Below are 25733 nucleotides of genomic sequence, written 5' to 3' on the forward strand. Positions count from 1 at the left end.
GTGTATCTGCCTCCATCACTGACTCAGGCAGGGTATTCCACGCACCAACCGCTCTGAGTAAAAAAACCTTCCTCTAATATCCCCCTTGAACTTACCACCCCTTACCTTAATGCCATGTCCCCTTGTATTGAGCAGTGGTGCCCTGGGGAAGAGGTGCTGGCTATCCACTCTATCTATTCCTCTTAATATTTTGTATACCTCTATCATGTCTCCTCTCATCCTCCTTCTCTCCAAAGAGTAAAGGCCTAGCTCCCTTAATCTCTGATCATAATCCATGCTCTCTAAACCAGGCAGCATCCTGGTAAATCTCCTCTGTACCCTTTCCAATGCTTCCACATCCTTCCTATAGTGAGGCGACCAGAACTGGACGCAGTACTCCAAGTGTGGCCTAACCAGAGTTTTAGAGAGCTGCATCATTACCTCGCAACTCTTAAACACTATCCCTCGACTTATGAAAGCTAATACCCCATAAGCTTAACTACCCTATCCACCGTGGGGCAACTTTCAGGGATCTGTGGACATGTACCCCCAGATCCCGCTGCTCCTCCACACTACCAAGTATCCTGCCATTTACTTTGTACTCTGCCTTGGAGTTTGTCCTTCCAAAGTGTACCACCTCACGCTTCTCTGGGTTGAACTCCATCTGCCACTTCTCAGCCCACTTCTGCAACCTATCAATGTCTCCCTGAAATCTTCGACAATCCTCTACATTATCTACAACATCACCAACCTTTGTGTCATCTGCAAACTTGCCAACCCACCCTTCTTCCCCCATATCCAGGTTGTTAATAAAAATCACGAAATGTAGAGGTCCCAGAACAGATTCTTGTGGGACACTACTAGTCACAATCCTCCAATCTGAATGTACTCCCTCCACCACGACCCTCTGCCTTCTGCAGGCAAGCCAATTCTGAATCCACCTGGCAAAATTTCCCTGGATCCCATACCTTCTGACTTTCTGAATAAGCCTTCTGTGTGGAACCTTGTCAAATTTTGTCAGAATTTTTTTAGATACATAATTGTGTTTAAATATTTGCATTTGTAGTTACAGGATCGACAGCACTTTGTGGAAAACGATGAAATGTATTCTTTACAGGATTTAATTGACATTGCCACCGGTCGCTTGAGCTGCACTTTAACTGAAATCCACACCATCTTTGCTAAACACATTAAACTGGATTGTGAGGTACAGTCAGGTTAAGGGATTCCTTAAGTCTTTATCTGCCAAAGGGGATGGTAGCATTTGGAAAATGGGAAAATCTTGTGTGTTTTGTTTCTTTTTACAGTGTTATCAATGTGTAAGAGTATCCCTTTATGTCAGATTTTTCAATTCTGTTTTGAATACTCCTGCATCCAAATGTGGTTCTGTTAATTTTGTTGCCTAATTCATTTAAGCAACATGATTAACAATTAGGAGTAAAAGGAGATGCTTCTGGAAACTCTGGGCTTGATTCCTTGCTTTAACTGTGAAATTTTTGCTCATTTGCTTTTTCAGGTTTTCAAATATACAGAACTGTTGGAAATAACCAGCCCAGGGCAGCTTCTATGCAGAAGTTTCTAATATCTGCCATGCTTTTTCTTATTAAAGTATTCTATAGCTGGCTTTTTAAAATTGCACTCTCATTTGTTTATAACATTTACATCAAAAGAGCCGGGTATATTCCTTCAATTGCTCATTTGGATGAAGCAATAAAAATCTGAGTCCTGCAAACCACTTGGTTTGGACTATATTACATTGATTTCTCAAACTTCTGGTAATGCCCCCCCCCCATCCCCCCCTCTCCTTCGCCGTTCCCATCACCTTTTCCCTCTTTCACCTTACCTCCTTCTCTGCCCATTGAGTCTTTCTGGTGCTCTTTTCCCTCCATTTTCTTTCTTCTATGGCCTTCTGTCTCTGGCTGTTGAACAGTGATTTCTGGTCCCTGTTACCAGAATCAGGTTTATTTTCACCAGCATGTGATGTGAAACTTGTTAACTTAGCAGCAGCAGTTCAATGCAGTACATAATCTAGCAGAGAAAAGAATATATAAAATAAGTAAATCAATTATGTATATTGAATAGATTTAAAGAAGGTGGAAAAAGAGAAGTACTGTATTTTTTTTAAAAAAGTGTGAGTTAGTGTCCAAAGATTCGGTGTCCATTTAGGAATTGGATGTCAGAAGGGAAGAAGCTGTTCCTGAATCACTGAGTGTGTGTCTTCAGGCTTCTGTACCTCCTACCTGATGGTAACGGTGAGAAAAGGGCATGCCCTGGGTACTGGAGGACCTTAAGAATGTACGCTGCCTTTCTGAGACACCGCTCCCTAAAGATGTCTTGATACTTTGTAGGCTAGTACCCAAGATGGAGCTGACTAGATTTACAACCTTCTGCAGCTTTCTACAGCTTCTTTTGGTCCTGTGCAGTAGCCCCCTGTCACGTATCCTGTGACGGGTTAAAGAACCAGCAGAAATGGAAAACACTTTGGGGTCCAGTATTGCTATTAACTAATTATTTATTAGTAATTATGCAATACAGTAATATAAAATCAGATATATAAAACAGGTTAGCAATGATTATACATAAGTAAGTGCAGAAATATATGAAATCCAAGCTTCAAGTCTAGGGGTAAATAGATTGTCTTACGATGATGAGTAAAGTTCAGTTCAGTTCGTGGTATTGAGTTGAGTAGTGATGGGGAGAGAGAGGGGAAGAGATTTGAGTCTTCAGGTGAGCTGACACTGTTGATCTTCCCGTTGTCCTCCGAAATCCTTTAGAAGTCACCGACTGCGACCAAAACAAAGGGGACCATTCTTCTGTGGTGGAATTATCAACCCAGGCGAGGGTTGGACACACAAACAACTCCCCACCGGTCACTCCCTTTTCACACTGCAAGAGCCTCTGATCGATATGCCTGATCAATCCTCCAAAACCCATTTTTTCTGTGGGCACAACAAAGCTCATTCAGTGTCCAAAACCATGTATCTGTCTGTTTATCATCTGACCTTCTATTTATCTCACCGTGCCGAATACTAGCTGTCACTCAAACAGCTCCTCCCTTCTGTCTGTAAGAATTTCCAAGTAGGCAGCATCCTTATAGAAATGTAAATATGCTGCAGAAAACCCATAACATCATCCAAAGATACCTCTCTCTGCCTCTCTCCAAAAGCACAGTTCATAGGGGTAATTCAGGGCCCCATCACACCCCTCCATACCAGACAGTGATGCACAGGGGCGTATCTACAGAAAATAGTGCCTATGGCAAGGACTGAAATTGCGCCCATCCAAACATCTGACACACATCTTTTAGATAACTTTACCATAATATCAGCTCAAAAATACAAGTCAAGCTCGTTAATCTTTTAATTAACAAAGTATGGCACTACATGAAAATTATAACTGCACCTTCCTTGATTTCACTGATGCAAATTGGTCTATGATGTGATCAAAGTCAGCTCTTTTCAGTTTCTTCTCTTTCTACACTCACCAGAGCAAGATCAGAGTCTGACTTGACCCATGGAGGCTCTCAAATACGACAGTATTAGTTTTAACTTGCTGAATGATCTCTCACAGCTGGCAATGGAAACTGCGATGGTTAGCATTATCTGAATAGCAATGTGAGGATTGGGGAAGACACTCATCTCCATACTGACCAATAAATTCAAGAAGCTCTTCAGGTCTTGATATTTTTATGTTGACTGGCCTTGACAGCAACATTCTGCAATCCAAAATTTCTTCATATAGCTGCCATCCATCAACATCAGAGCTGTACAATTTGCCCAAATTTTCACATTTCTTCAGGTCGTTACTGTCGGCGCCGTAACACAGTCCCTCGACATCAAGAAGGAACCCAAACTTGGCGTCAGTGTCGTGCAAACGAGCAAACCTTTCGTCCATTTCTCTGTGAAGACGGTCAAGTGTACCCTGCATGACTCTTTCCATTTCCTCCTTAGCTGTTAACCCAGCATCTCTCGAGTTCTTATCCGCCATTCATTTCTTTCGTCTCTGATGTCTTTCAACTTCAATATTCCATTCTTGACAGAGACTGACTCCTCTTTCAAGTGACTCACTGACCAACACTTATCTTTCATCATAAAAATGATCTCGGAAGGCTTTCAAATCCAGGGCAGCGTCGTGGAAGTTCATGCTAGGATCCTGCATCCTCTTTTGAATACAGTCAATGCCAGTGAGTACTTTGTTCCAAAATCCTAGCAAAATCAGAAAATTGTAACTCAACATGTTGTACAGCTGCCTTGTGTCACTTCTTGTTCCGCTGGTCTCGTTTTCATTGTCTATCATGTCCTGGAGAACTTGAAATATCTTCTCAAGGTACTTGTTGACGGGCTTCACTGCTTCTGTCCTTGCACTCCACCTGATTTCGGACTTGGACTTAACAACCACAGGCATGGCGTTTTTGAGTTTTTCCCAGTGCTGTGTTGAACGAGAGAAAAGCACTTAGAGAGCTTTGATAGTTCCAAAAAATGTGACCATCATTGAATCCTGCTTGGCTGTATGTACACCCACTAAGTTGAGTGAGTGATTGTTGCAATTCACAAACACCTCCAGGTTGTTTTTGCAAATTAGTGCAAATTAGTCATACTTTATTGATCCCGGGGGAAATTGGTTTTCGTTACAGTTGCACCATAAATAATAAATAGTAATAGAACCATAAATAGTTAAATAGTAATATGTAAATTATGCCAGTAAATTATGAAATAAATCTAGGACCAGCCTATCGGCTCAAGGGTGTCTGACCCTCCAAGGGAGGAGTTGTAAAGTTTGATGGCCACATGCATGAATGACTTCCTATGACGCTCTGTGCTGCATCTCGGAGGAATGAGTCTCTGGCTGAATGTACTCCTGTGCTCACCCAGTACATTATGTAGTGGATGGGAGACATTGACCAAGATGGCATGCAGCTTAGACAGCATCCTCTTTTCAGACACCACCATGAGAGAGTCCAGTTCCATCCCTACAACATCTCCGGCCTTACGAATGAGTTTGTTGATTCTGTTGGTGTCTGCTACCCTCAGCCTGCTGCCCCAGTACACAACAGCAAACATGATAGTACTGGCCACCACAGACTCATAGAACAGCCTTAGCATCGTCCGGCAGATGTTAAAGGACCTCAGTCTCCTCAGGAAATAGAGACGGCTCTGACCCTTCTTGTAGACAGTCTCAGTGTTCTTTGACCAGTCCAGTTTATTGTCAATTTGTATCCCCAGGTATTTGTAATCCTCCACCATGTCCACACTGACCCCCTGGATGGAAACAGGGGTCACCAGTACCTTAGCTCTCCTCAGGTCTACCACCAGCTCCTTAGTCTTTTTCACATTAAGCTGCAGATAATTCTGCTCACACCATGTGACAAAGTTTCCTACCGTAGCCCTGTACTCAACCTCATCTCCCTTGCTGATGCATCCAACTATGGCAGAGTCATCCGAAAACTTCTGAAGATGACAAGACTGTGCAGTAGTTGAAGTCCAAGGTGTAAATGGTGAAGAGAAAGGGAGACAAGACAGTCCCCTGTGGAGCCCCAGTGCTGCTGATCACTCTGTCGGACACACAGTGTTGCAAGCACACGTACTGTGGTCTGCCAGTCAGGTAATCAAGAATCCGTCGTACCAGGGAAGCATCCACCTGCATCGCTGTCAGCTTCTCACTTATTCTTTGATGAACACCACTTCTGTGTCCAGCCATCACAGCAGCGTTGTCATAGCACTGTGTCTGACAATCTTGTAGCTCCATTTCATCCTTCTCTAGCTGTTTCAAGATGTCTTCAACCGGGTTCTCAGCATCCTTCTGGCAAATCTGGATAAAAACAAGGAAGGACTCTAACACAGATTGTTTTCCTCTCAAAATCAACTTCCACATACCTCACTACTTCTGACATCTGCTCACGGTGTGTCCGATCAGGAGTCAAGTCGAACATGAGACCATAGTACTTGGCTTTACAACTGCTTCTCAGTAAAGATGCCATCATGTGGATGAATTCATTCTGGACACCTGGTGAAAGATAAGACGTGGATCCAGGATGACTTTCCAAATGAGTGAGGTGTTCTTTTATGACAGGGTCAAAGATGGCCAGTAGTTTCAGTAAGTCAAGGAAATTTCCCACATTGGAGTCATCGTCTAGCTGATGTGACTCCCTGAGTGCTCACAAAGCCAGGTTCTGAGTCACAAGGAATTTTATGCAGTGAAGGATTCTCATCAAGATATCATGCCACTTCTGCTTTTCCTTCTCAATCTGTGACTGAAATACCACGTCAATAACTCCTCTGTTTCCAGCTAAATTTCTTCCCATTTCTTTCCACTGTGTGAAGCATTCCTGTTGATTCTTGGCACCATGAACACTAATCCTTTCAGGTGCTCTCCACTGATTGAATCCACTTTCCTGCTCCAATCAGGATTGATGTCTGACGGGGAATAGAGAAGACAACAGGTACAAAATGCAGACTTCTTAGAAGGGGATTAGACTAGCCATGAGTAAGTCACTTCCTCACCACGACCATTTCCCAATTTCCCCTTGAACCAAGTATTGTTCATTGAGCAGTTATTTGTTGTTAGGAAAGGCCCTTCACTGTTCTGAAAATACTTCGAACCCAGCTTTATTATTTCTGTTCTCAACATGTCAGGCAGAATTGCTTTTCCAGTATCCTTGTCGAACTTCAGAAGTCCAATGTCATGCTGTTCAATCACTTCTGGGATGACAGTTCGAGGCTCTTTGACACCATCCAGTTCACTAGGTTCAGTGTCGTCAGGTAAAATCTTGTCAATAAAACTCAACATCACCACCACCACCACCATCATCTTCCCCTCCTGTCATGTCCATGTTCTCTGTGACAGCCTCACTCTGAATCTCATCATACTCGGATTTATCTGACTTGACTTCCTCCTTTGCTTGTGATGCATTTGTACGTGATCCAACTTTGGATTCTAACAAACTTTAGCGGGTGCAGGCGACTCCATGGAACGTGTTGAACTACTTGTTCTGGGCTTTTCAAGGAAGGACATAAAGAACTTGCTTGACTTCTTGGCTTCCTCCGCCTCCAACTTTCGTCTCTTCCGTCCTTCTTCATGAAGAAACGTTTCATGGTCTTCTTACACAATGCTCTGAAATAATGCCATCCTAGTGCTTCTCACCCATGATAATGAAAGACAGATCATACATCTGAAGAAAATTCTTTTTTCACTATCTGAGGATGGCTTGTCTGACCTTAACAGAAACTGCTCAGTGGCGCCCAGGGCACGTGCCATTCCTGCCACACCCTCAATACGCCACCGGTGATGCAGCCTGTCAGAATGCTCTCCATGGTACAACTATAGAAGTTTTTGTGTGTATTTGTTGACATGCCAAATCTCTTCAAACTCCTAATGAAAATTAGCCACTGTCTTGCCTTCTTTATAACTGCATCGGTATGTTGGAACCAGGTTAGATCTTAAGAGATCTTGACACCTGGGAACTTGAAACTGCTCACTCTCTCCACTTCTGATCCCTCTATGAGGATTGGAATGTGTTCCTTCATCTTACCCTTCCTGAAGTCCACAATCAGCTCTTTCGTCTTACTGACGTTGAGTGCCAGGTTGTTGCTGCGGCACCACTCCACTAGTTGGCACATCTCACTCCTGTACATACTCTTGTCACCACCTGAGATTCTACCAACGATGGTTGTATCGTCAGCAAGTTTATAGATGATATTTGAGCTATGCCTAGCCACACAGTCATGTGTATATAGAGAGTAGAGCAGTGGGCTAAGCACACACCCCTGAGGTGTGCCAGTGTTGATTGTCAGCAAGGAGGATATGTTATCACCAATCCACACAGACTGTGGTCTTCTGGTTAGGAAGTCGAGGATCTAATTGCAGAGGGAGGTACAGAGGCCCAGGTTCTGCAACTTCTCAGTCAGGATTGTGGGAATAATGGTATTAAATGCTAAGCTGTAGTCGATGAACAGCATCCTGATGTAGGTGTTTGTGTTGTCCAGGTGGTCTAAAGCAGCGTGGAGAGCCATTGAATTGCATCTGCCTTTGGCCTATTGTGATAGGCAAATTGCAATGGGTCCAGGTCCTTGCTGAGGCAGGAGTTCAGCCTAGTCATGACCAACCTCTCAAAGCATTTCATCGCTATTGATATGGGTGCTACCAGGCGATAGTCATTAAGGCAGCCCACATTATTATCCTTGGGCACTGGTATAATTGTTGCCTTTTTGAAGCAAGTGGGAACTTCTGCCCATAGCAGTGAGAGGCTGAAAATGTCCTTGAATACTCCTGCTAGTTGGTTGGCACAGTTTTTTTTTTTAGAGCCTTTCCAGGTACTCCATCAGGGCCTTCCGCCTTGCGAGGGTTCACTCTCTTTAAAGGCAGGTTAACATTGGCCTCTGCGGTGGAGATCACAGGGTCATTAGGTGCAGCGGGGATCTTCACAGCTGTAGTTGTGTTCTCCCTTTCAAAGCACGCATAGAAGGCATTGAGTTCTTCTGGTGGTGAATCATCGCTGCCATTCATGCTATTGGGTTTCACTTTGTAGGAAGTAATATCTCGCAGACCCTTCCAGAGTTGCTGTGCACCTGATGTCGCCTCCAACCTCATTTGAAATTGTCTCTTTGCCCTTGAAATAGCCCTCCATAAGTCATACCTGGTTTTCTGGTACAGGCCTGGGTTGCCAGACTTGAATGCAACAGATCTAGCCTTTGTCATCTATTCTTCACTTCTAAAGATGTGCTAGCATAAGCAAGGAGATCAAAACTTCTGCCAGGTGTTTCCACCTACATAATTAATCAATAGTGGCCTGTATGACAAACCACATAATGATGACGCAAAAATGATAGGCAAATAATTATGTACATGTGATTCCTCCACCCCACTCCCGCATTTTGGGGGAGATCGGAGGGAAGATTGTGTTCCTAAAATGCAGCCCATATCCTGATTATTTTTTTGTGTGTAATGCAAAGCTGCGCCATCTGTGCATGCTTCAAGGAAGACAAGTTGGAAAGAATATTTACTTTTTCACATTTTATGGAAGAGAATTTCATATTCTACTTTTTTTTTTGGATAGTGATTTGTGAATTCTGTAAAAGCAAGTCAATTATTATGCGGAAGTCACCTGTATTGTTTCATTTAATTTCTTATTAAAACAAGCCATTTAATGGTGTTTCACTTGCCTGTAGTTATGCAGCAATGTGTATTCAGTCTTTCTTAAATGAGCAAACATTCTGCTTGTGTCTAGTCTCTATATAATGGGTGGTTGAAAATTGTATAATTTGTAATTGCATGTCAAAATATATAATGTTAAGACATTGCAAATGTTTGTTCCAACAATTGTATTAGCTATGTGTAGAATGATGAATGTGGATTTGCTTGCTGGATTTAAAACATGTATATCAGTTTGATTTTTTGTAACTCCATTTGCAGCGATGTCAGGCTAAGGGGTTTGTCTGCGAGTTATGCAAAGAGGGAGATGTACTTTTTCCATTTGACAGCCACACATCTGTGTGCCAGGATTGTTCAGCTGTTTTCCACAGGTTGGTATGGAGGTCTAGTTTGCTTCATTGTTTAGCTGTTCTAGATGTTTGTACTCATTTCACAAATTTTAATTATAGATTTTAGAATTTGCTTCACTTATGGAGCAAGGTCTAAGGCCAAGCATAATGGAACATATTTAATAGGTTGGGGATTATCTTGGATCAGGATAAATTAATTAACAAAATTTATTATACCAGGTTTATCTTGCATGTTAGTATATATTCTTAAAAATACTCAAGTTCATATTAAACAATTGTTAACTAAATGCAACCAAAATTGCTGTTGGGACCATTGCTCTTTTAAATGTACAGGTATACTGGGTTCAAAAAAACAGTAGAACGATGAATTTATACAGATATGAATTTCCACATACAGCGCATAAATGTTGCTTGCATACTGAAAATGTTGCCAGAACAGCCCAAGGAACAGAAGTATTAAGTATTAGCATGGAGCTTACTGTTGACTACTTCCATAAATGTCAGCTTCAGCTGAACATTAACAAATTGGTATTATTACTCTTCCATCTGTTCAATCATCAGGCTATATATACACTAAATATTACAATGGATATGCAGCTTTCCAGTGACCATGATTCCACATATATAAGCGTTATACTTTATTGAGCCCTTACTTATAAACTTCACATTTAATACATTGGTGCTGCCATAATGGGCTTGATTTCAAAATGCTCAAAGCAACTTGACATTGTATTTGCCCTACACTTGGCAGGATGGGTGAGGAGTGTTCTCACAGTATCAACAGAGGTTCCTTGTGGACTTGGTGCAGCCTCAGAAATTGAAAATGACAGTGTTGACACTGATATTTGCAAAGAGGACAAGAAATAATGAGGAAAAAATATTTCAATTAATAACTGAAGTTTTAAACTAAAGTTGTAGGGAGGTCGAAACCAGAGTGACAGAACAGATAGTGGAGTGGTTGTGGCAAAGGATGTTGTGAAATCTACATACAAAGTCAAAAATTGAAAGGTTGAGCATAGAATGATTAATGTTCCAAGCTGCATATATTTCAATGCAAGGAGAATTGTAGGAAAGGTACAGAAGCTCAGAATATGGATCAGCATGTGGAATTATAACATTATAGCCATTGATGAGACTTGGTTGCAGAAGGGATAGGACTGGTACTTCAACGTTCTGGGCTTCTGTTGTTTTAGATGTGATAGTGGGAGAGATTAAAGGGGGAGGGATGGCATTACTCATCACCAGACATTAATTTCATGGTAGTACTCAGTCAGGCAAGACTGGAGAGCTCATCTCGTGAGGCTTTATGGGTAGAACTGAGGAATAAGAAAGGTATGGCCACATTAATGGGATTATGTTATAGACCTCCCAAAAGTCTGCAGGATTTAGAGCAAATTTGTAGAGAGATCACAAAATGCAGGAAGCATAAGGTAGCCAGCTCAATAATTGGCCTTAAACTCAAATGTGCTTTCATTTAGGCTAATTGTTGATCTGAGGAACTTTATAAAGTACCTTTGGGGGAATTTGAGTCGTATCTAAGCATTCCACTATTCACTACGTTAGTCTGCTTTTTAAAAAGTGCACCTTTGGATTCATTGGCTGTTGCCTATTCCTTACAAATCCATGCTACTTATATTCTGATCATTGTTTCCAACAATCTAAATGATCAAATCTAGCAATTTCTCTTTTGACTTCCTGAAAGAAAAGGACAGAGGTTATAGTTGAGGCTTTGGTGATAATTTACCAAAATTCTCTGAACTCTGGGCAGGTCCCAACAGATTGGAAGAAGGCAAATGTTATGCCACTATTCAAAAAAAAAGGTTGTAGGCAAAAGGCAGGTAACGACTGGCTAGTTAGTTTAACATCTGTAGTTGGGAAAATGCTTGAAGAAGTTAAAGAAGAAATAGCAAGGCATCTGGAAAGAAGTGGATCTACCAGGCAGACACAGCATGGATTCAGCAAAGGCTGGTCCTGTTTGACAAACTTACTGAAGTTTGAGGATCTAACAAGCATAGTGGATAGAGGGGAACAGATAGATGTTATTTACTTGGATTTCCAGAAGGTGTTTGATAAGGTGCTACATAAAAGACTTCTCCATAAGATAAGGATGCATAGAATTGGGGGTGATGTATTAGCATGGATAGAGAATTGGTTAACCAATAAAAAGCAGAGAGTTGGGATACACAGGGTGTTACTCTGGTTGACAGTGGTGAGCGGTGTGCGGCAGTGGTCAGTGCTGGGCCTGCAACTGTTCACGATATACAGTAATGATCTGGAAAAGGGGACTGAGTGTAGTGTATCTAAGTTTGCTGACTAAATTGAGTGGAAAAACATATTGTGCAGAGGATATGGAGAATCTGCATAGAGATGTAGATAGGTTAAGTGAGTGGGCATGGGTCTGGTAGATGGAGTACAATGTTGGTAAATGCGAGATCATCCACTTTGGAAGGAAAAGTGGAAGAGCAGATTATTATTTAAATAGTAAAAGATTGCAGCATGCTTCTGTGCAGAAGGACTTCAGGGTGCTTGTGCATGAATTGCAGGGTTGGTTTACAGGTACAGCAGGCCATCAAGAAGGCAAATGCAATGTTGGCCTTCATTGCAAGAGGGATTGAATTTAAGAGCAGGGAGGTTATGCTGCAACTGTGTGGGATATTGGTGAGGCCACACCTGGAGTGCTGTGTGCAGTTCTAGTCTCCTTACCTGAGGAAGGATATACTGGCTTTGGTGGTGGTGCAGAGAAGGCACACCAGGTTGATTCCAGAGGTGAGGGGGTTAGACTATGTGGAGAGATTGAGTTGCCTGGGACTGTACTCACTGGAATTCAGAAGAATGAGAGGAGATCTTATAGAGACATATAAAATTATGAAAGGGCTAGATAAGATAGAAGCAGGGAAGTTGTTTCCACTGGTAGGTGAGATTAGAACTAGGAGACATAGCCTCAAGATTCAGGGGAGCAAATTTGGGATGGAGATGAGGAGGAACTGCTTTTCCCAGAGACTGGTAAATCTGTAGAATTCTCTGCCCAACGAAGCAGTGGAGGGTACCTCAATACTTAAGACGAGGTTGGATAGATTTTTGTGTAGTAAGGAATTAAGGATTATAGGGAAAAGGCAGGTAGGTGGAGATGAGTCCATGGCCAGATCAGTCATGATCTTATTGAATGGCGGAGCAGGCTCGACAGGTCAGATGGCCTACTCCTGCTCCTATTTCGTATGTTTTTATGTTCTTGTGTTCTTATGTTTCTCTTAAATATCCACTTCATGATTGCTTTGTTATTTGTGATATGAGACAGTGTGTAGCCATTGGTACAATCAAGGTAGTTACTAATGAAGAAATTGCTGTATATAAAAACACACACACACACACACACACACACCCCCCCCCCCCCCCCCCAACAGAACATTAAATGAGAAATGAGTATCACCACTGGTCATGAAAATTCAGTAAACTCTGAGACTGACACCAAAAGGTGTTTATGCTTTTGAGCAATACAAGTCAAATTGAACTTTTGACAAGGGAATTACAATAATGTCCTTGTAACCTTTAAACCCTAGTGTTTAGTTTTATCTTTACTGTAGTTATATTTTTCAAGATAATTAGTTTGGTTATATTAATATTGGCAAATACTGGAACATGAGATTCAATTTCTAGCTTCCTTAAGATGTTGGAAAGCTGTCCTTCTAATAGAACATTGACTCAAAATAATTATCATTCCTGATACTTACTTATTTTAACTTAGAAAATCAGAGTCCAGGTTCCCATACTTTATCATGCAACTTAACAACCAATATTTAACCTGTAGCTTATTCCTTTGTTTGATTTGCTATAATATGTATTTAATTAACTAGCACGTTATGTTTCATTTGCAGAGATTGTTATTATGACAACTCTACTACATGCCCAAGATGTCCACGACTGTCAATGAGAAGACAGTCTCAAATAGGACAAACTCATCCAGACTGAAACCAGATCAAAGTGAAGAATTCTCATTTGAAGTTTTGTGTGTGCTGATTATTTAATTCCTGGTGGTGAACCAAGCTGAATTATGTGGAAACATAATGTAGATAGGAGCAGTGGAGTTTAATTCTAGTAGTGACCAATTAATATGTATTGTGACTCATCTAAAGTGACCATAAGAAGTTGAAAAATATCCTTGAATTTTTAAGATGAAGTACAAATTGTTACTGTTGAATAACAAGAATAGCTTTTGGTACTCTGAGGAGCTGTTAGAAAAATTGTGATGAGTAACTTTTGAAAAGTGCCCTTGGAGCTGATTTGATGATTTGTAAAATCCAACCACTTGTGTACATTTTTTATGCAGTTCTCTCCGAGCACTTTCTTCCAAAACTCTTTAATTTTTGTAGTGATAGTAGGACCATCAATTTCTGAATTATAGGAAAATAATTCTCACTATTAGAAGCTTAAGTGAAACTCAGTGTAACTTCTGAACTATTTTTGAAGACGATGTTAATCTGCAGCCTTTTTCCATTTTCTGCTCATGAGCATCAGTGCAGTGATTGACAAAGAAGGAAATGCTATTCTGGAATATTCGGAACTCTGCTAAGTTTATCTTCAAGGTTGATGAATCATACATTTAAATTGGTGAACAGACCTGGGCTTATAACTATTTCAGATTGTTGATAGAAAAGCAAGAAATTCTACTGTTTTTTTTTAAAAAAAAAAGTGGTAGTACTGAATAAGAGCACATAAATATATTCATTTAAGGCAGCAGTGTACACAATCCTGTTTCAGAATAGAGGATTAAAATGCCTTGTAAGTGCAGTTCAGTTTAAATTTATTAATCTCTGAACATTGCATTATACTGAAGACTGCTTTTCTTTTCATTTGTATATTTGATGTACAGAAAAGTCATTGTTGTACAACAAATCTTCAAACTAAGCTACCAAGGAATTTTCAGATGGTATTTTGCTGAGTTCTTTTCATAAACTGATTTCCTCAATTATGCACATGGTTATTTCACCAACTAAAACCATTGTTTGTCAGTCAGTACTGGTAAACAGGATATTGTTTGTTCATGAAGACCATCTCTTCAGGCATTTTCTGTGGAAAATTATTTAATTTGAATTTGAAGAATCTATTGCTTACTGAGAATTGCAGCTCTCCATAATGTGTTGGTGATTCTTTGAATATTGTAGGTCTTTGTCCCAGGCATTGTTCGAGTGAATATGATGTAATATTTATTCTTTAGTTTGCTACATTGTTGGATTTTAATTTTATTTTCATTAAAATGATTGAAAATTATCTTTGTTAAACCAAATAAAATAATATTATTCGGCCCATTGCACTTTTTCTGGAAAGGTTTAAAACTCCTAATGGAATGTGCAAAGTTGGTGTAAAGCCACCATATTGATCACTGCTGAGTGTTCAGAATTTGTTTTGAAAATGTCCTTTTCTTCATTCAGCTAATTAGACTATGAAGCAACACTCAGCCAGGTCCAAGACAATTACCCTGGTCATTTACTCTTGTGGGCTAGTTTCAGCCAGCACATTTTATTCTTCAGCGGTAGAGTGTATATTTCATTGGTATATTTATTTTCTCAGGCAACTTAATGATTTGTGACTGGTCTGACATTGACTATGACAATCTGATCTAACTTGGAGTTTAAAATATTCTTATTTTAATCACTGTTAAAGTTGACACCCCAATCTTTTTGAAGATTTAAATAGTACTCTGTAATAATGAAGTTGGCTTGTTTTAGATAATGTCCGCAAAGAATTATTCTGATGTAATCATTGATAAGAAATTCAAAACAGAAATAGGTAAATAGAATAAGCATTGAGAAGGAGATCACAAAGAAGTGATTTTGTTTCAATGCATAAAAGAACTTGTGATCTGTAACATTTAATGATCTATTGTTCTGCGGAGGGAAATTAGTTAATACACTATTGAACCTGGGTTGCAAAGTGATATGCTGCTTTTCCTCTTTCCACCCTACATCCACCCCCCATCTTCAATGAACCATAAGGTAACATATGATGGTATTCCTAATTTTATTTCACCACCACTACATTTTTTAAATGCTGCTAATGAATGCCTTTCTCAAAAGCTGCATTTTGAAGACACTAAAATTTAAGTTATGTACTTTTTGAAAAACTTTATCTCCCTTATTATTAATATTTAGATCTGCTGAAGAAAGAGTATCAGCTGTCTTGTGCACATTTTATAAAATGTTTTCCTTTATTATAACTTGGTAACAAAGGCCTTTGATAATTGGCCTTTGGTAACTTCATGCAGTAATATGTTACTCTTCCCTTTGGATGGTTACAGCATGGGGGAAAATAAATCCTGATGGCAAGGAATTACCTGGAAAGATTGTGCTTAAATTTTAGTTGTCATTCAAAACAATACCAATGAAGGCAAAATACATATAAACGCTATCAGATTGATCAGCTTTTGAAGAAAAAAAGTAAAAGTAACATTTAAAGCTGATTACAAATGGAAATTTCTAGAGAATTTTCTCATGCAGAGGAAACAAAGATTGGATTCGTATATTGGTAATGACTTCATCAAGCTATAATAAAAGAGCATAAAGATGAAATTATAGACTAAATTTTTTTCTCTGTTTGCACTTTACGCTGTCTGGTTTTTGTTTACTGTTTTTCCAGCTTTGTAGCTGTTATTTGGAAAATGCAGTTACTTTTTATACATAGTGTTTGTTAGGAAAATTTAAAATACAAATGTGCTAAATTCAACCCACTACTGTATTTAGGAAATGGTGGTTCTCTGGATATGTTTGTACATTGTCTGTCTAAACTACCAGAAATTACATAATCAAATATTTAATGCATGTGCATAATCAAAGAATGTATCGACTCAACATTTTACGTGGTGCTTTAATTATACTAATGACTGTATCCTGGAATGTTCAGTTAATAAATTTACTGTATTTCAAAGCTTTGTCAAAATTGTATGTCTTAAAGTACATCTTGAATCGTGTTGCTAAAGTAGATCATGGATGACAGAATTGATGGCTTTGTGGCCAAGTATAAAGCTAAGTGGAGGGACAGATGATGTTGAACAAGCAAGGAGTTTGCTGAAGGACTTGGACATATTAGGAGAATGGGCAAGGAAGTGGCAGATAGAATATAGTGTTGGGAAGTGTATGGCCATCTACTTTGGTAGAAGGAATATATGTGTAAATGGGGAGCAAATTCAAAAATTGGGGTGAGTCCTTGTACAGGATTCCCTGAAGGTTAACTTGCAGGTTGAGTTGTGGTAAAGAAGGCAAATGCAATGATAGCATTCATTTCAAGAGGACTAGAGTGTAAACCTCCTCCGGACCCTGTCCAATTCCAACACAATCTTTCTTCAAGAGGGAGCCCAAAACTGCTCTCAATATTCAAAGTGGACTCGCCAAATCCTTATAAAAGAGAGAGAGTTGAGAGGAGGTTTACGAGATCCAGGGATTGAAAGGGGTTAGTGTATGATGAGCATTTGATGACTGGGCCTGTACTTGCTTGAGTTTAGAAGAATGAGGGGGATCTCATTGAAACCTACCAAATATTGAAAGGCCTAGATGGAATATATGTGAAGAGGATCTTTCCTATAGTGGGAGAGTCTAGGACCGAACAGCATTGCCTCAATAAAAGAACAGCCATTTAGAATTGAGATGAGAAGGAATTTATTTAGCTTGTTAGTGAATCTGTGGAATTCATTATCACTGGTGGTTGGGAGGGACAAAGTATATTAGAAGCAGAAGGTGTCAAAAGTTATTGGGGGTGGGGAAGACAGCAGAATGGGGTTGGGAGGAAAAATTAATTGGCCATGATCGAATGCTAGGGTAGACTCGATCATCTGTATAGCCTAATTCGACTCGTGTCTTATAAGTGAATCAGGGAGGGAATGCTACTTTAGCCTAACATGTCTGCTGATCAAGACAAACCCTATGTCCTGCATTTGGCCCATATTCCTTTATTCCTCGTCATCAATATAGTTAATCATATGCTTGTTATATGCTGTTTGTGGATGTGATGCCAGAAATCTCTAATGAGGGATGGAAGAGACTGCAGAATTTGTACAGGGGAAGGCCATGGAAGGATTTGAAAACTAGAATGCTTTAAAAATTGATTCTTTACTACTGGACTGGTAATCTCGGCTGATTTTGGATTTGGTTACTTAACAATCTGAGGGAATATAACTGGCAGATTTGTTTATTTTTAAAGAGTAACATCACAAACGTGGCCCTAAATTAGCATTTTCACGAAGTTGGTAGTTTATTAGCAATATGGGAATTGGAATACGATTGTCACGTGTATTGAGGTGCCATGAGTATCTTGTCTTGCATAATTTTCATACAGTACAAATAACAGATATGGGGATTTGGGGATATTTGATCAGATTGGGGGGTAATAGAATGAGGACCTGAAGTGAAACTATTGTATGCCTAGGACTTATAGTCAGAACACCTAATCCTGTTTTTATCAATGAAGTCCTAGGCATGGTGCGTGCTGCTGCTGACTAACTGCAACTGCTGGTCTTCCATACAACCTTGCCCAGGCCTGTGCCGTGGAGAGTGAAGACTTGCCAGGCGCAGATGCCTTAAAATACTGTATCTGGTATTCTCTTGTATCTGTATTCTCTTGGACTCTGTATTCTTCTATATAGAAATCAATAAAAAATATTGGAAAAGAAAAAGGAAGTTTAAAGTTGTAGACAACACACACAAAATGCAGGAGGAATTCAGCAGGCCAGGTAGCATCTATGGTCGATGTTTCGGGCCGAGACCCTTCGCATGACTGGAGAAAAAACGTTGCAGTTATTCTTGGTTATAAATTGGGGAGGGGTGGATAAGGCAAAAGGAATTTTCTTGGCAAACAACAGGAATTCTGCAGATGCCGGAAATTGAAGGGTCTTGGCCTGAAACGTCAACTGTACCTCTTCCTAGAGATGCTGCCAGGAATTTTCTTGGATCTGCTAAGCATTGTCCAAGAGAATGTAATGCTTACAAAATTATCTAATTAACAGATTACTAGGAATCTTTAAAAAGGGGAAACGGACGTACTCATTTTGCAAATATGTCACCATGGTGAAACCAAAAGCAAAAAGCTGGCAGCACCTACCTGCCTGTATTAGTGGGGATTGAGTTTTCTTTATTTTTGTTTTAATAATTACTGCAGCTGGTCGCGGAACAAACTGTACCCGGATGGTTTTCCACTCGGAAGGAATTAACGGAAGGGCTGTGAAGTTCATTTCAGGAGACTCGTCTTTTCTCGTGTTTCGAACTGTTTAAAGTATAATTTCTGTAGGAGGAGGGACTGGGCACGGGGGGCATTTTTTTCTGTAGAAGTGAATGTTATTTAAATTCTGCTGTGCATTTTGGAGTAAGGTCGAGTGCTGCAAAGAGAGAGGAACAGGTTGCGTAAGAAGAGTTGCGGCCTGACGTTCCGCTGGCACCATGGCGCTCGCGTTGAGGCTGTTGGCAGGGTGGCCGGGTGCCCTTGCCCGGGCCCGGGCCCGCGCATCGTGGCCCCGAGTCTGGCCGGGACAGCGGGTCTGCTGGCGGGTAAGAAGGGGCTCAGGATGTTTAACCTGCAGATCTTTTTCGCGAGCTCGGGCAGACTGTTGACCTGTTACACATCTCAAACTCCCAGCCTTTAAACCACCTATTTTGATAAAGCGTCTTCATTCAGCTGTTATAATTTTATCACGATCTCCACGGTAGCTTTATCTATTAACATCCTGTTACCAGATAATAGCACAGTTAGTATCATTAGGTAACAAAACGATTGGTCAAGAAAGATTTTAAAGAAGTGGCCGTCCACGGGATGGGAGGGTTGGTACATGACGCAAGAGCTTTTTCAGAAAGGTAAAGGCACTTGGCTGGAATGTTTGAAGTTGGAAATAATCAGTGGGCCAAAATCAGAGGAGTGCTGTCTTCTGGCAAAGTTATATGTACTGGAAGATAATGTCAAGGACATGGAATTGGGTTTGAGAACAAAATTACGATGGCTTTGGTCTCATCAATATTTAGTTGGAACCAGTTTCTATTCAACAGGTATTGAACTTTAAATAGTATAATGAATCAAGCTTTGTGGGTTTTAAAACTAGTGATGGTGAAGTAGAAACACACACATATTGGAGGAACTCACCAGGTGCCATACGGCTTGCTGAGTTCCTCCAACATTTTGTATATGTTGCTTGGATTTCCAGCGTCTCGGCCGACTGCACCTCTTCCTAGGGATGCTGCCTGGCCTGCTGCGTTCACCAGCAACTTTGATGTGTGTTGCTTGAATTTCCAGCATCTGCAGAATTCCTGTTGTTGTCTGTAGATTTTCTCTTGCTGATGGTGCTAATATTTGAGATCTGGCAACGTTTGAGATGACGTTGCAAGGAGCCTAGGGATAGTTTATTTGGGGATATTTGATCAGATTGGGGGTAATGGAATGGGGACCTGAAGTGAAACTATTGTATGCCTAGGACTTCACTGATAAAAACAGGATTAGGTGGAAGCACCAACTGAATCACAAAAGGAGAGCTGTTAAAATCAATCACAATAGTGACTTGGAAACACATCGCCATTCATTCATTGTTGCTGGGTCAAAATCATGGAATTCCCTCCCTAACAGTACCGTGGGTGTACCTACACCTCAAGGACAGTAGCGGTTCAAGAAGGCAGCTCAACACCACCTTCTCAGGGGCAACTATGGAGGGGCAATAAATGCTGGCAGCTGGCGACACCCACATCCTGTAAATGAATAATTTAAAAAAAAACAGTGGTTGCAGACAGAGGGAAGAAACAGCTTAGCAGAAGCATTGGTTACAGCAGCATAGGTTATCATTTTTGACATTTATAAGATCTGTTTCAGGGTTGAAAACCTATCTGAGTGGTTTCAAATATCAAATCCTTCTACAGAGATTTTATATAGCAATGGCTTGTACAGATGAAGAAATGAGTGGTTTGGGGGTAAGGGTGGCTTTTTGCAGATTTTGAACGTGGAAGGCAGTGTCCAAGTGGAATTTGTCATTAATAATATCAACTAATAGGTGGGTCTGGAAGTGAAGTTAGATGGTCAGCAGTTTCATGAGTACAAGATTGAAAGAACAAGAAATGTGAGTGATGGACAAAATGAGTTCAGAAGTGGACTTGATGGGATAGATAGAAACTTTCAAGCAAATAATCAGATTTAAACTTTAAATTTTTGGATACATTGAAAGAATAGCTTATGTATTAGATGTAATTGATTCAGTATTATTAATCAGGGAAACAGTTAAATTATTTTGCATTCGACCTGGTGGTGTTTGGAGTTAATATTATTTTTTAAAGTGAGTTTCTCCTTTTGTGTCTGTTTTAATGGGATTTTTAAACATACTGTAAATCAAGAATGCTAGAAACAAAGATTGTACAGCACATCGCCCACTACAGTTTTTGTTTTGTCTTGCAGATGCTGGCTAATTAAATATATGTTGGGCATTGATTAGTGTTGGATAATTTTAAGTGTTTTAAGAAATACAGCATTTAATTTAAAAAAAATTCAAATCTTACTCTAATCAGGACTTCCCATTGTCTGAGTTACATGTTTAATAATTCATTCAGGAAACTTATTCTTCAATGCCATGGGTAGAAATGTTCAGAGTTTAATTCTGATATTTTTCTGAATTCAGTTTATCAGACCCTGCATTGGGAGAAGTTCTGGATATCAAGACAATATGTCAACTTTTAGATTGCTCTGTTCAAAGCAGCCAAAAGGTAATGTGTAAATAAATCTCTTACATTTAAGACGCATGTAGATTTTTGCTTAGCAAGGGAATTCAGGATTATGTTGAAAAGCCAGGTAGGTGGAGCTGAGTTCACCGCCAGATCAGCCATGATTCTCTTGAATGGCAGAGCAGGCTCGACGGGCTGGGTGACCTACTCCCTACTCGTGTTTCTTATAGTTTCTAGAAATGTTTGTTGACTTTTCTGGAACCCAGTGTAGCTTTGTCAGCACGCTTGGTTCTTGAATGCATTTAGTGTTAAATGTAGCAATGCCTTCAACATTAGTATTTATAATATGGGACCTGAATGTAAAAATGAAGCTTTCTGCTGTTTTCTACCTACTGCCTTGAACCCTAAAGGGCTAGCATGAGCCTAGAGGATCAATACTTTTTTTTTTGGTCTATAATTTGTTTTAGCTTGTTGCTGGTAAAGGTTAATCAGTAGTATGAACTAATTTATTAAACAGAATTATCATAACCAATGTGAAAATTGAATTTTGATGTAACTATTTATTTCTTAGGTTTTGAGAAGTATTTCCCCAAGAATAGGCAGTCAGCAGAATCAAAAGCTGGTGACGAGAATGGTAAAATACCTTTTCTGTTGTGATTCTCAAATAGGATGTATCATATTGCCAGTACTCATGTTTCTAATTCTAGTATCATTAGCTATTGACCATTGTTATGGCTAAATTTTTAATTACACTGTCTTTAAAATCTTTTATTATTCATACTCTGGATCTGAATGTTATTGGCAATTCTGGTATTGATGCCTGTTCCTAGTTTCCCTAAAAATGTAAATAAGTGGCTTCAAAGAGCAGTTAACAACCTTGGTGTAGATGGAATAGCATAACCAATCCAAACAAGGATAGCAGGTTTATTTCATTGTAAGATATTAATAAACCATTTATTTAACAGTCCTGAGAATTCTTGATAACTTCTGCTGAATCCAGCTTTTTTCCCCTAAATAATACTTCAATATTGAGAATAGATGCACTCCAAAATACTAATCAAAACACGATGTGCAGTATTTCTTGTTGTTAGTTTATCCTATCAAATCTTCCTATCACTTACATTGTAGCACTTACCACTGTTTTACCAAGATTGAAAATGGAATGTTTTGTGCTAAGATATATCCCCCAATGTGCAGTATCAATGGTAATCTGATAATATAATATCTTTACCTACAGCAAAGTCAAAGGAATCTGGAGGAAGTACTGGAGGTGGACCAGGAGGCAGTAGTAAGAAAAGTGGGAAAAAAGGGCAATCCACATGGTGGAACCGAATACAGAAGGTTTGTTATATTGGCAACGATTTGGCTAATTAGTGGACTTCCAGGCTCAAGTATCATGGTCATCTGCTCTGAAATATAAAAGTAATCCTATTCTTCTGTCAGTAATTCAAACGATAACAAGGGTAACTCAGTTATGGTGCTAAACTTGCTGAACTAGAACCAGCTGTGAAATTATGGAGGACATAGGCAGGTACAGTCTTTTCCCCAGGATAGGGGAGGCTAAAACTAGATTGGACAGGTTTAATATGAAAAGGAAGAGATTTAAGGGTCTTCTAAGAGGTAGGTGTTCACACAGGGTAGTAGATGTACTGAGCAAGCTGCCTGGGAGATGATAGAAGCAGGTACAATTACAAAATGTTTAAAATCATTTCGATAGGTACACGGAAAGGAAAGCTGTGTGGTATTAGCCAAGACATACACCTTGGTTGAATTGTACAAACTGGGCTGAAGAGCCTGCTTCCATATGCATAACTCTTAAGAACCTACATGAAATGACATTAAGCAATGAAGTATTATGGTTTAAATCTTTCAGAGTTAAAGAATCATTTGGATGTCCATTTTGCTTCATTGTAAATGCAAGTCAGATGTTTCTTTTGAGTATCTGAACTTGCATTGTTTTAAGTACATGAATGAAATCCAAAATGAGAAACAAGTATCAATAAACTCAACACACACAAAGTGCTGGAGGAGCTCAGCAGGCTAGACAGCACCTATGGAAAAAAAAAATGCATTAGATGTGTCAGGCTGAAACCCTGCTGGATGGTTTCGACCTGAAATGTTGACTGTACTTTTTTCCACAGATGCTGCCTGGCCTGCTGAGTTCCTGCAGCATTTTGTGTGTGTTCCTTGGATTTCCAGCATCTGCAGAGTTTCTGTTGTTTGTGATCAATAAATTCAAACCTGATTAATCAAATCACACTAATAAAACACATTTGTTGACTGAAGAGGAATGCTGTCTCGCAACATTGATCAAAGCATTTAAGCCTTGCTTGTAATTTGATATTCTGACTTCACTGGTTTTTGTTTGTTTAACAATATTATCTAACATTATAATTTCACTTATAATTAACTTAAATATTGTAGTGACTTGATTGCCATTGATTACTTTGACGATAGTTGACTTCAGAAGAACTGAATAGATAACACATTATTAATTTTTAAACTGAATTCTAGGGAGATATTCCATGGGATGACAAGGAATTCCGGTATTTAGCTGTGGGGATGGCTGGACTTCTCTCTGGATTCATGTATTTCTACTACCGAGATCCAGGCAGGGAAATAACTTGGAAAGATTTTGTAAACTACTATTTGACCCGAGGTATGGTAAGTAATTTTAAAATCTGCTTTCCACATTACACGAAGATCTTGACACCATGGTACTGTTCAGCTTCCATCTTCCACCCCCTCCCTTTCTTTTGACTTATAATCAGCACATAATGAGCCATGGTGTTCACCCACTTGGATAAGCAGGTTCACTGGGAAGTGTATTTTTAGACAAGGGGGCAGCAGGGATCACTTATGTAGTTGTTTGAGCTGAGAGGCACCTGAATGAATGCTTTTTCTGTCTTTAGAATTGTGTCCTCCTCAGATCAGGCAATATTTATTATTTCATATTATGGAAGTCAGCTCCTAGTACAGTTGTAGAATATGGCTTCTCACTTGGGGTTAAAATTTGTAAATTTTTTGGAGGCTGAATTGATGCAAGGAATCTTTACAAAGTTTTTCTGAATAGTTTTAATGTGTACAAAGTCAAAAATTTTGCCTGATGGAAATTGGTGATACGATATAGCAAGAGGGTGATGGTGTCACAAACAAGTAGTAGATAATTGCATCTCCTGAACCCTGCCTTGGATGACAGGATTTGCTGCTATGCAAGCTGGCTTCCTCCTCTTCCCATTCTGATGATGGATCATTGACCTAGTATATTAACTGCTTCTTCCTCTGTGGATGCTGCCTGACCTGCTGATTATTTCCAGCTCTTTTTATTTTCATGTCAGGGAAGACTGTCTCTTTATCACTCTGGGCACTCTTCTCAGAACGTAGAACTACAGCACAGTTGGCAGTGGCTCTTGGTTCAGCTCCATACTGTGCGTTGTTGTTTGAACTGTCAACTGATGCCAGTGAGAGCAGCGTGCCCCTACTCCTTCCAAGGATTTTAGAAAATGCAGTGGTGACGACATCAGTTGCAAGTTATGACATTGTAGATATGGATTAGTTCCTAATTTTGAGCAAATATGAAGTCGCTTGTACCGCATCAATTTTGGGCAGCATATTGGCTGGTAGTGCTGTTAAGTTATATATTAGGTGGGACAGAGATGGAAGCAAAAGATTTGAGTGTGCTGGTAATCTTGCCTGCCACTGATGGTGCTGTCCCTGTGGTACAGGTTGTGTGCAAACGTCACTGCAGCAGGTGGAACAGATCTATAAGCGGCTGATATGGAGCCTGCAGAGCCAATCACTGCAGTCATTGACAGGTAGGTGTGCCAGGCCCTACCATTTACCATCTCATCAAATTTTACAGCGCAAAGGAAGGCTGTTACATCAGTTTTGCCTTGAAAAAGCATTCCTCCACCCCATCATCTCCCTTCCTCCGTAGCATTTTAAATAAATTTGTGGATCTTATTGTTTTACATAGAGACACCATGGTGGGTGATAGCACATTTGTCCTGTTGTTTCCTGATCTCCTTGGACTGTATTCTTGTATCACCTTCTGTTTAGAATGTAGCATGTTGTATCTGGGATGCGTTTAAAAAAAAAAAGAGTTAGCTTATCTAAGAACAAGGGCACGAGTTCAACAATATATTCCAAATAGATGCTGCAGTGCTGGCTGTGTAGTATGCATGCTTTTATTTTTATTGATGCTGAACAGAGCTCATCTTCCTTATGGATCATTATGATCTATAGAACAAAGAATTTATTGCAGCTTCTTTGTGATTTTGTTGTTCTTATGAAGTGAGCATTGCTTTGATGACAATTATGTTTATAAAAAATACATTAAATGTTTAATAAACTATACACTTCTTGAAATCCTCAGATCAGACCGTATCCATGCAGAAAAAAGAATTGGTTCCGATGAAAGTTCGTCTGCTGAAGCCTTAATTCTGTTTCTTTTTCCTCAGGTGCTGCCCAAACTGCTGAGGCTTTTCTGGCATTCTCTGTTTAATTTCCAATGTCTTTGCTTCAGATTGTAGTACACTTTGCTTTTATGTGAAATGTTACTAAAAACAGTGTTCATATATTCCACACT

At 39.8% G+C, this 25733-nt stretch overlaps 2 protein-coding genes across 2 annotated transcripts in view; both read left to right on the forward strand.

Moving 5' to 3' along the window:
* The window catches only part of def8 (differentially expressed in FDCP 8 homolog), a 52657-nt gene extending 36263 nt beyond the window's left edge, over window positions 1-16394 (forward strand). Inside the window, exons 11-13 of the mRNA XM_072279756.1 lie at window positions 1046-1186; window positions 9388-9497; window positions 13349-16394. Of these exons, the coding sequence (XP_072135857.1) occupies window positions 1046-1186; window positions 9388-9497; window positions 13349-13442 (345 nt within the window). The 3' untranslated portion in view covers window positions 13443-16394. The remainder of the gene's footprint in view (window positions 1-1045; window positions 1187-9387; window positions 9498-13348) is intronic.
* Window positions 16395-18653: 2259 nt separating this feature from the next.
* LOC140210624 (mitochondrial inner membrane m-AAA protease component AFG3L2-like) overlaps window positions 18654-25733 on the forward strand; it is a 45276-nt gene continuing 38196 nt past the window's right edge. Inside the window, exons 1-5 of the mRNA XM_072279757.1 lie at window positions 18654-19003; window positions 21103-21187; window positions 21717-21779; window positions 22383-22486; window positions 23660-23809. Coding sequence (XP_072135858.1) covers window positions 18896-19003; window positions 21103-21187; window positions 21717-21779; window positions 22383-22486; window positions 23660-23809 — 510 coding nt within the window. The 5' untranslated portion in view covers window positions 18654-18895. The remainder of the gene's footprint in view (window positions 19004-21102; window positions 21188-21716; window positions 21780-22382; window positions 22487-23659; window positions 23810-25733) is intronic.

This window comes from Mobula birostris, chromosome 15 (assembly GCF_030028105.1).
Source record: "Mobula birostris isolate sMobBir1 chromosome 15, sMobBir1.hap1, whole genome shotgun sequence".
Classification (NCBI taxonomy): domain Eukaryota; kingdom Metazoa; phylum Chordata; class Chondrichthyes; order Myliobatiformes; family Myliobatidae; genus Mobula; species Mobula birostris.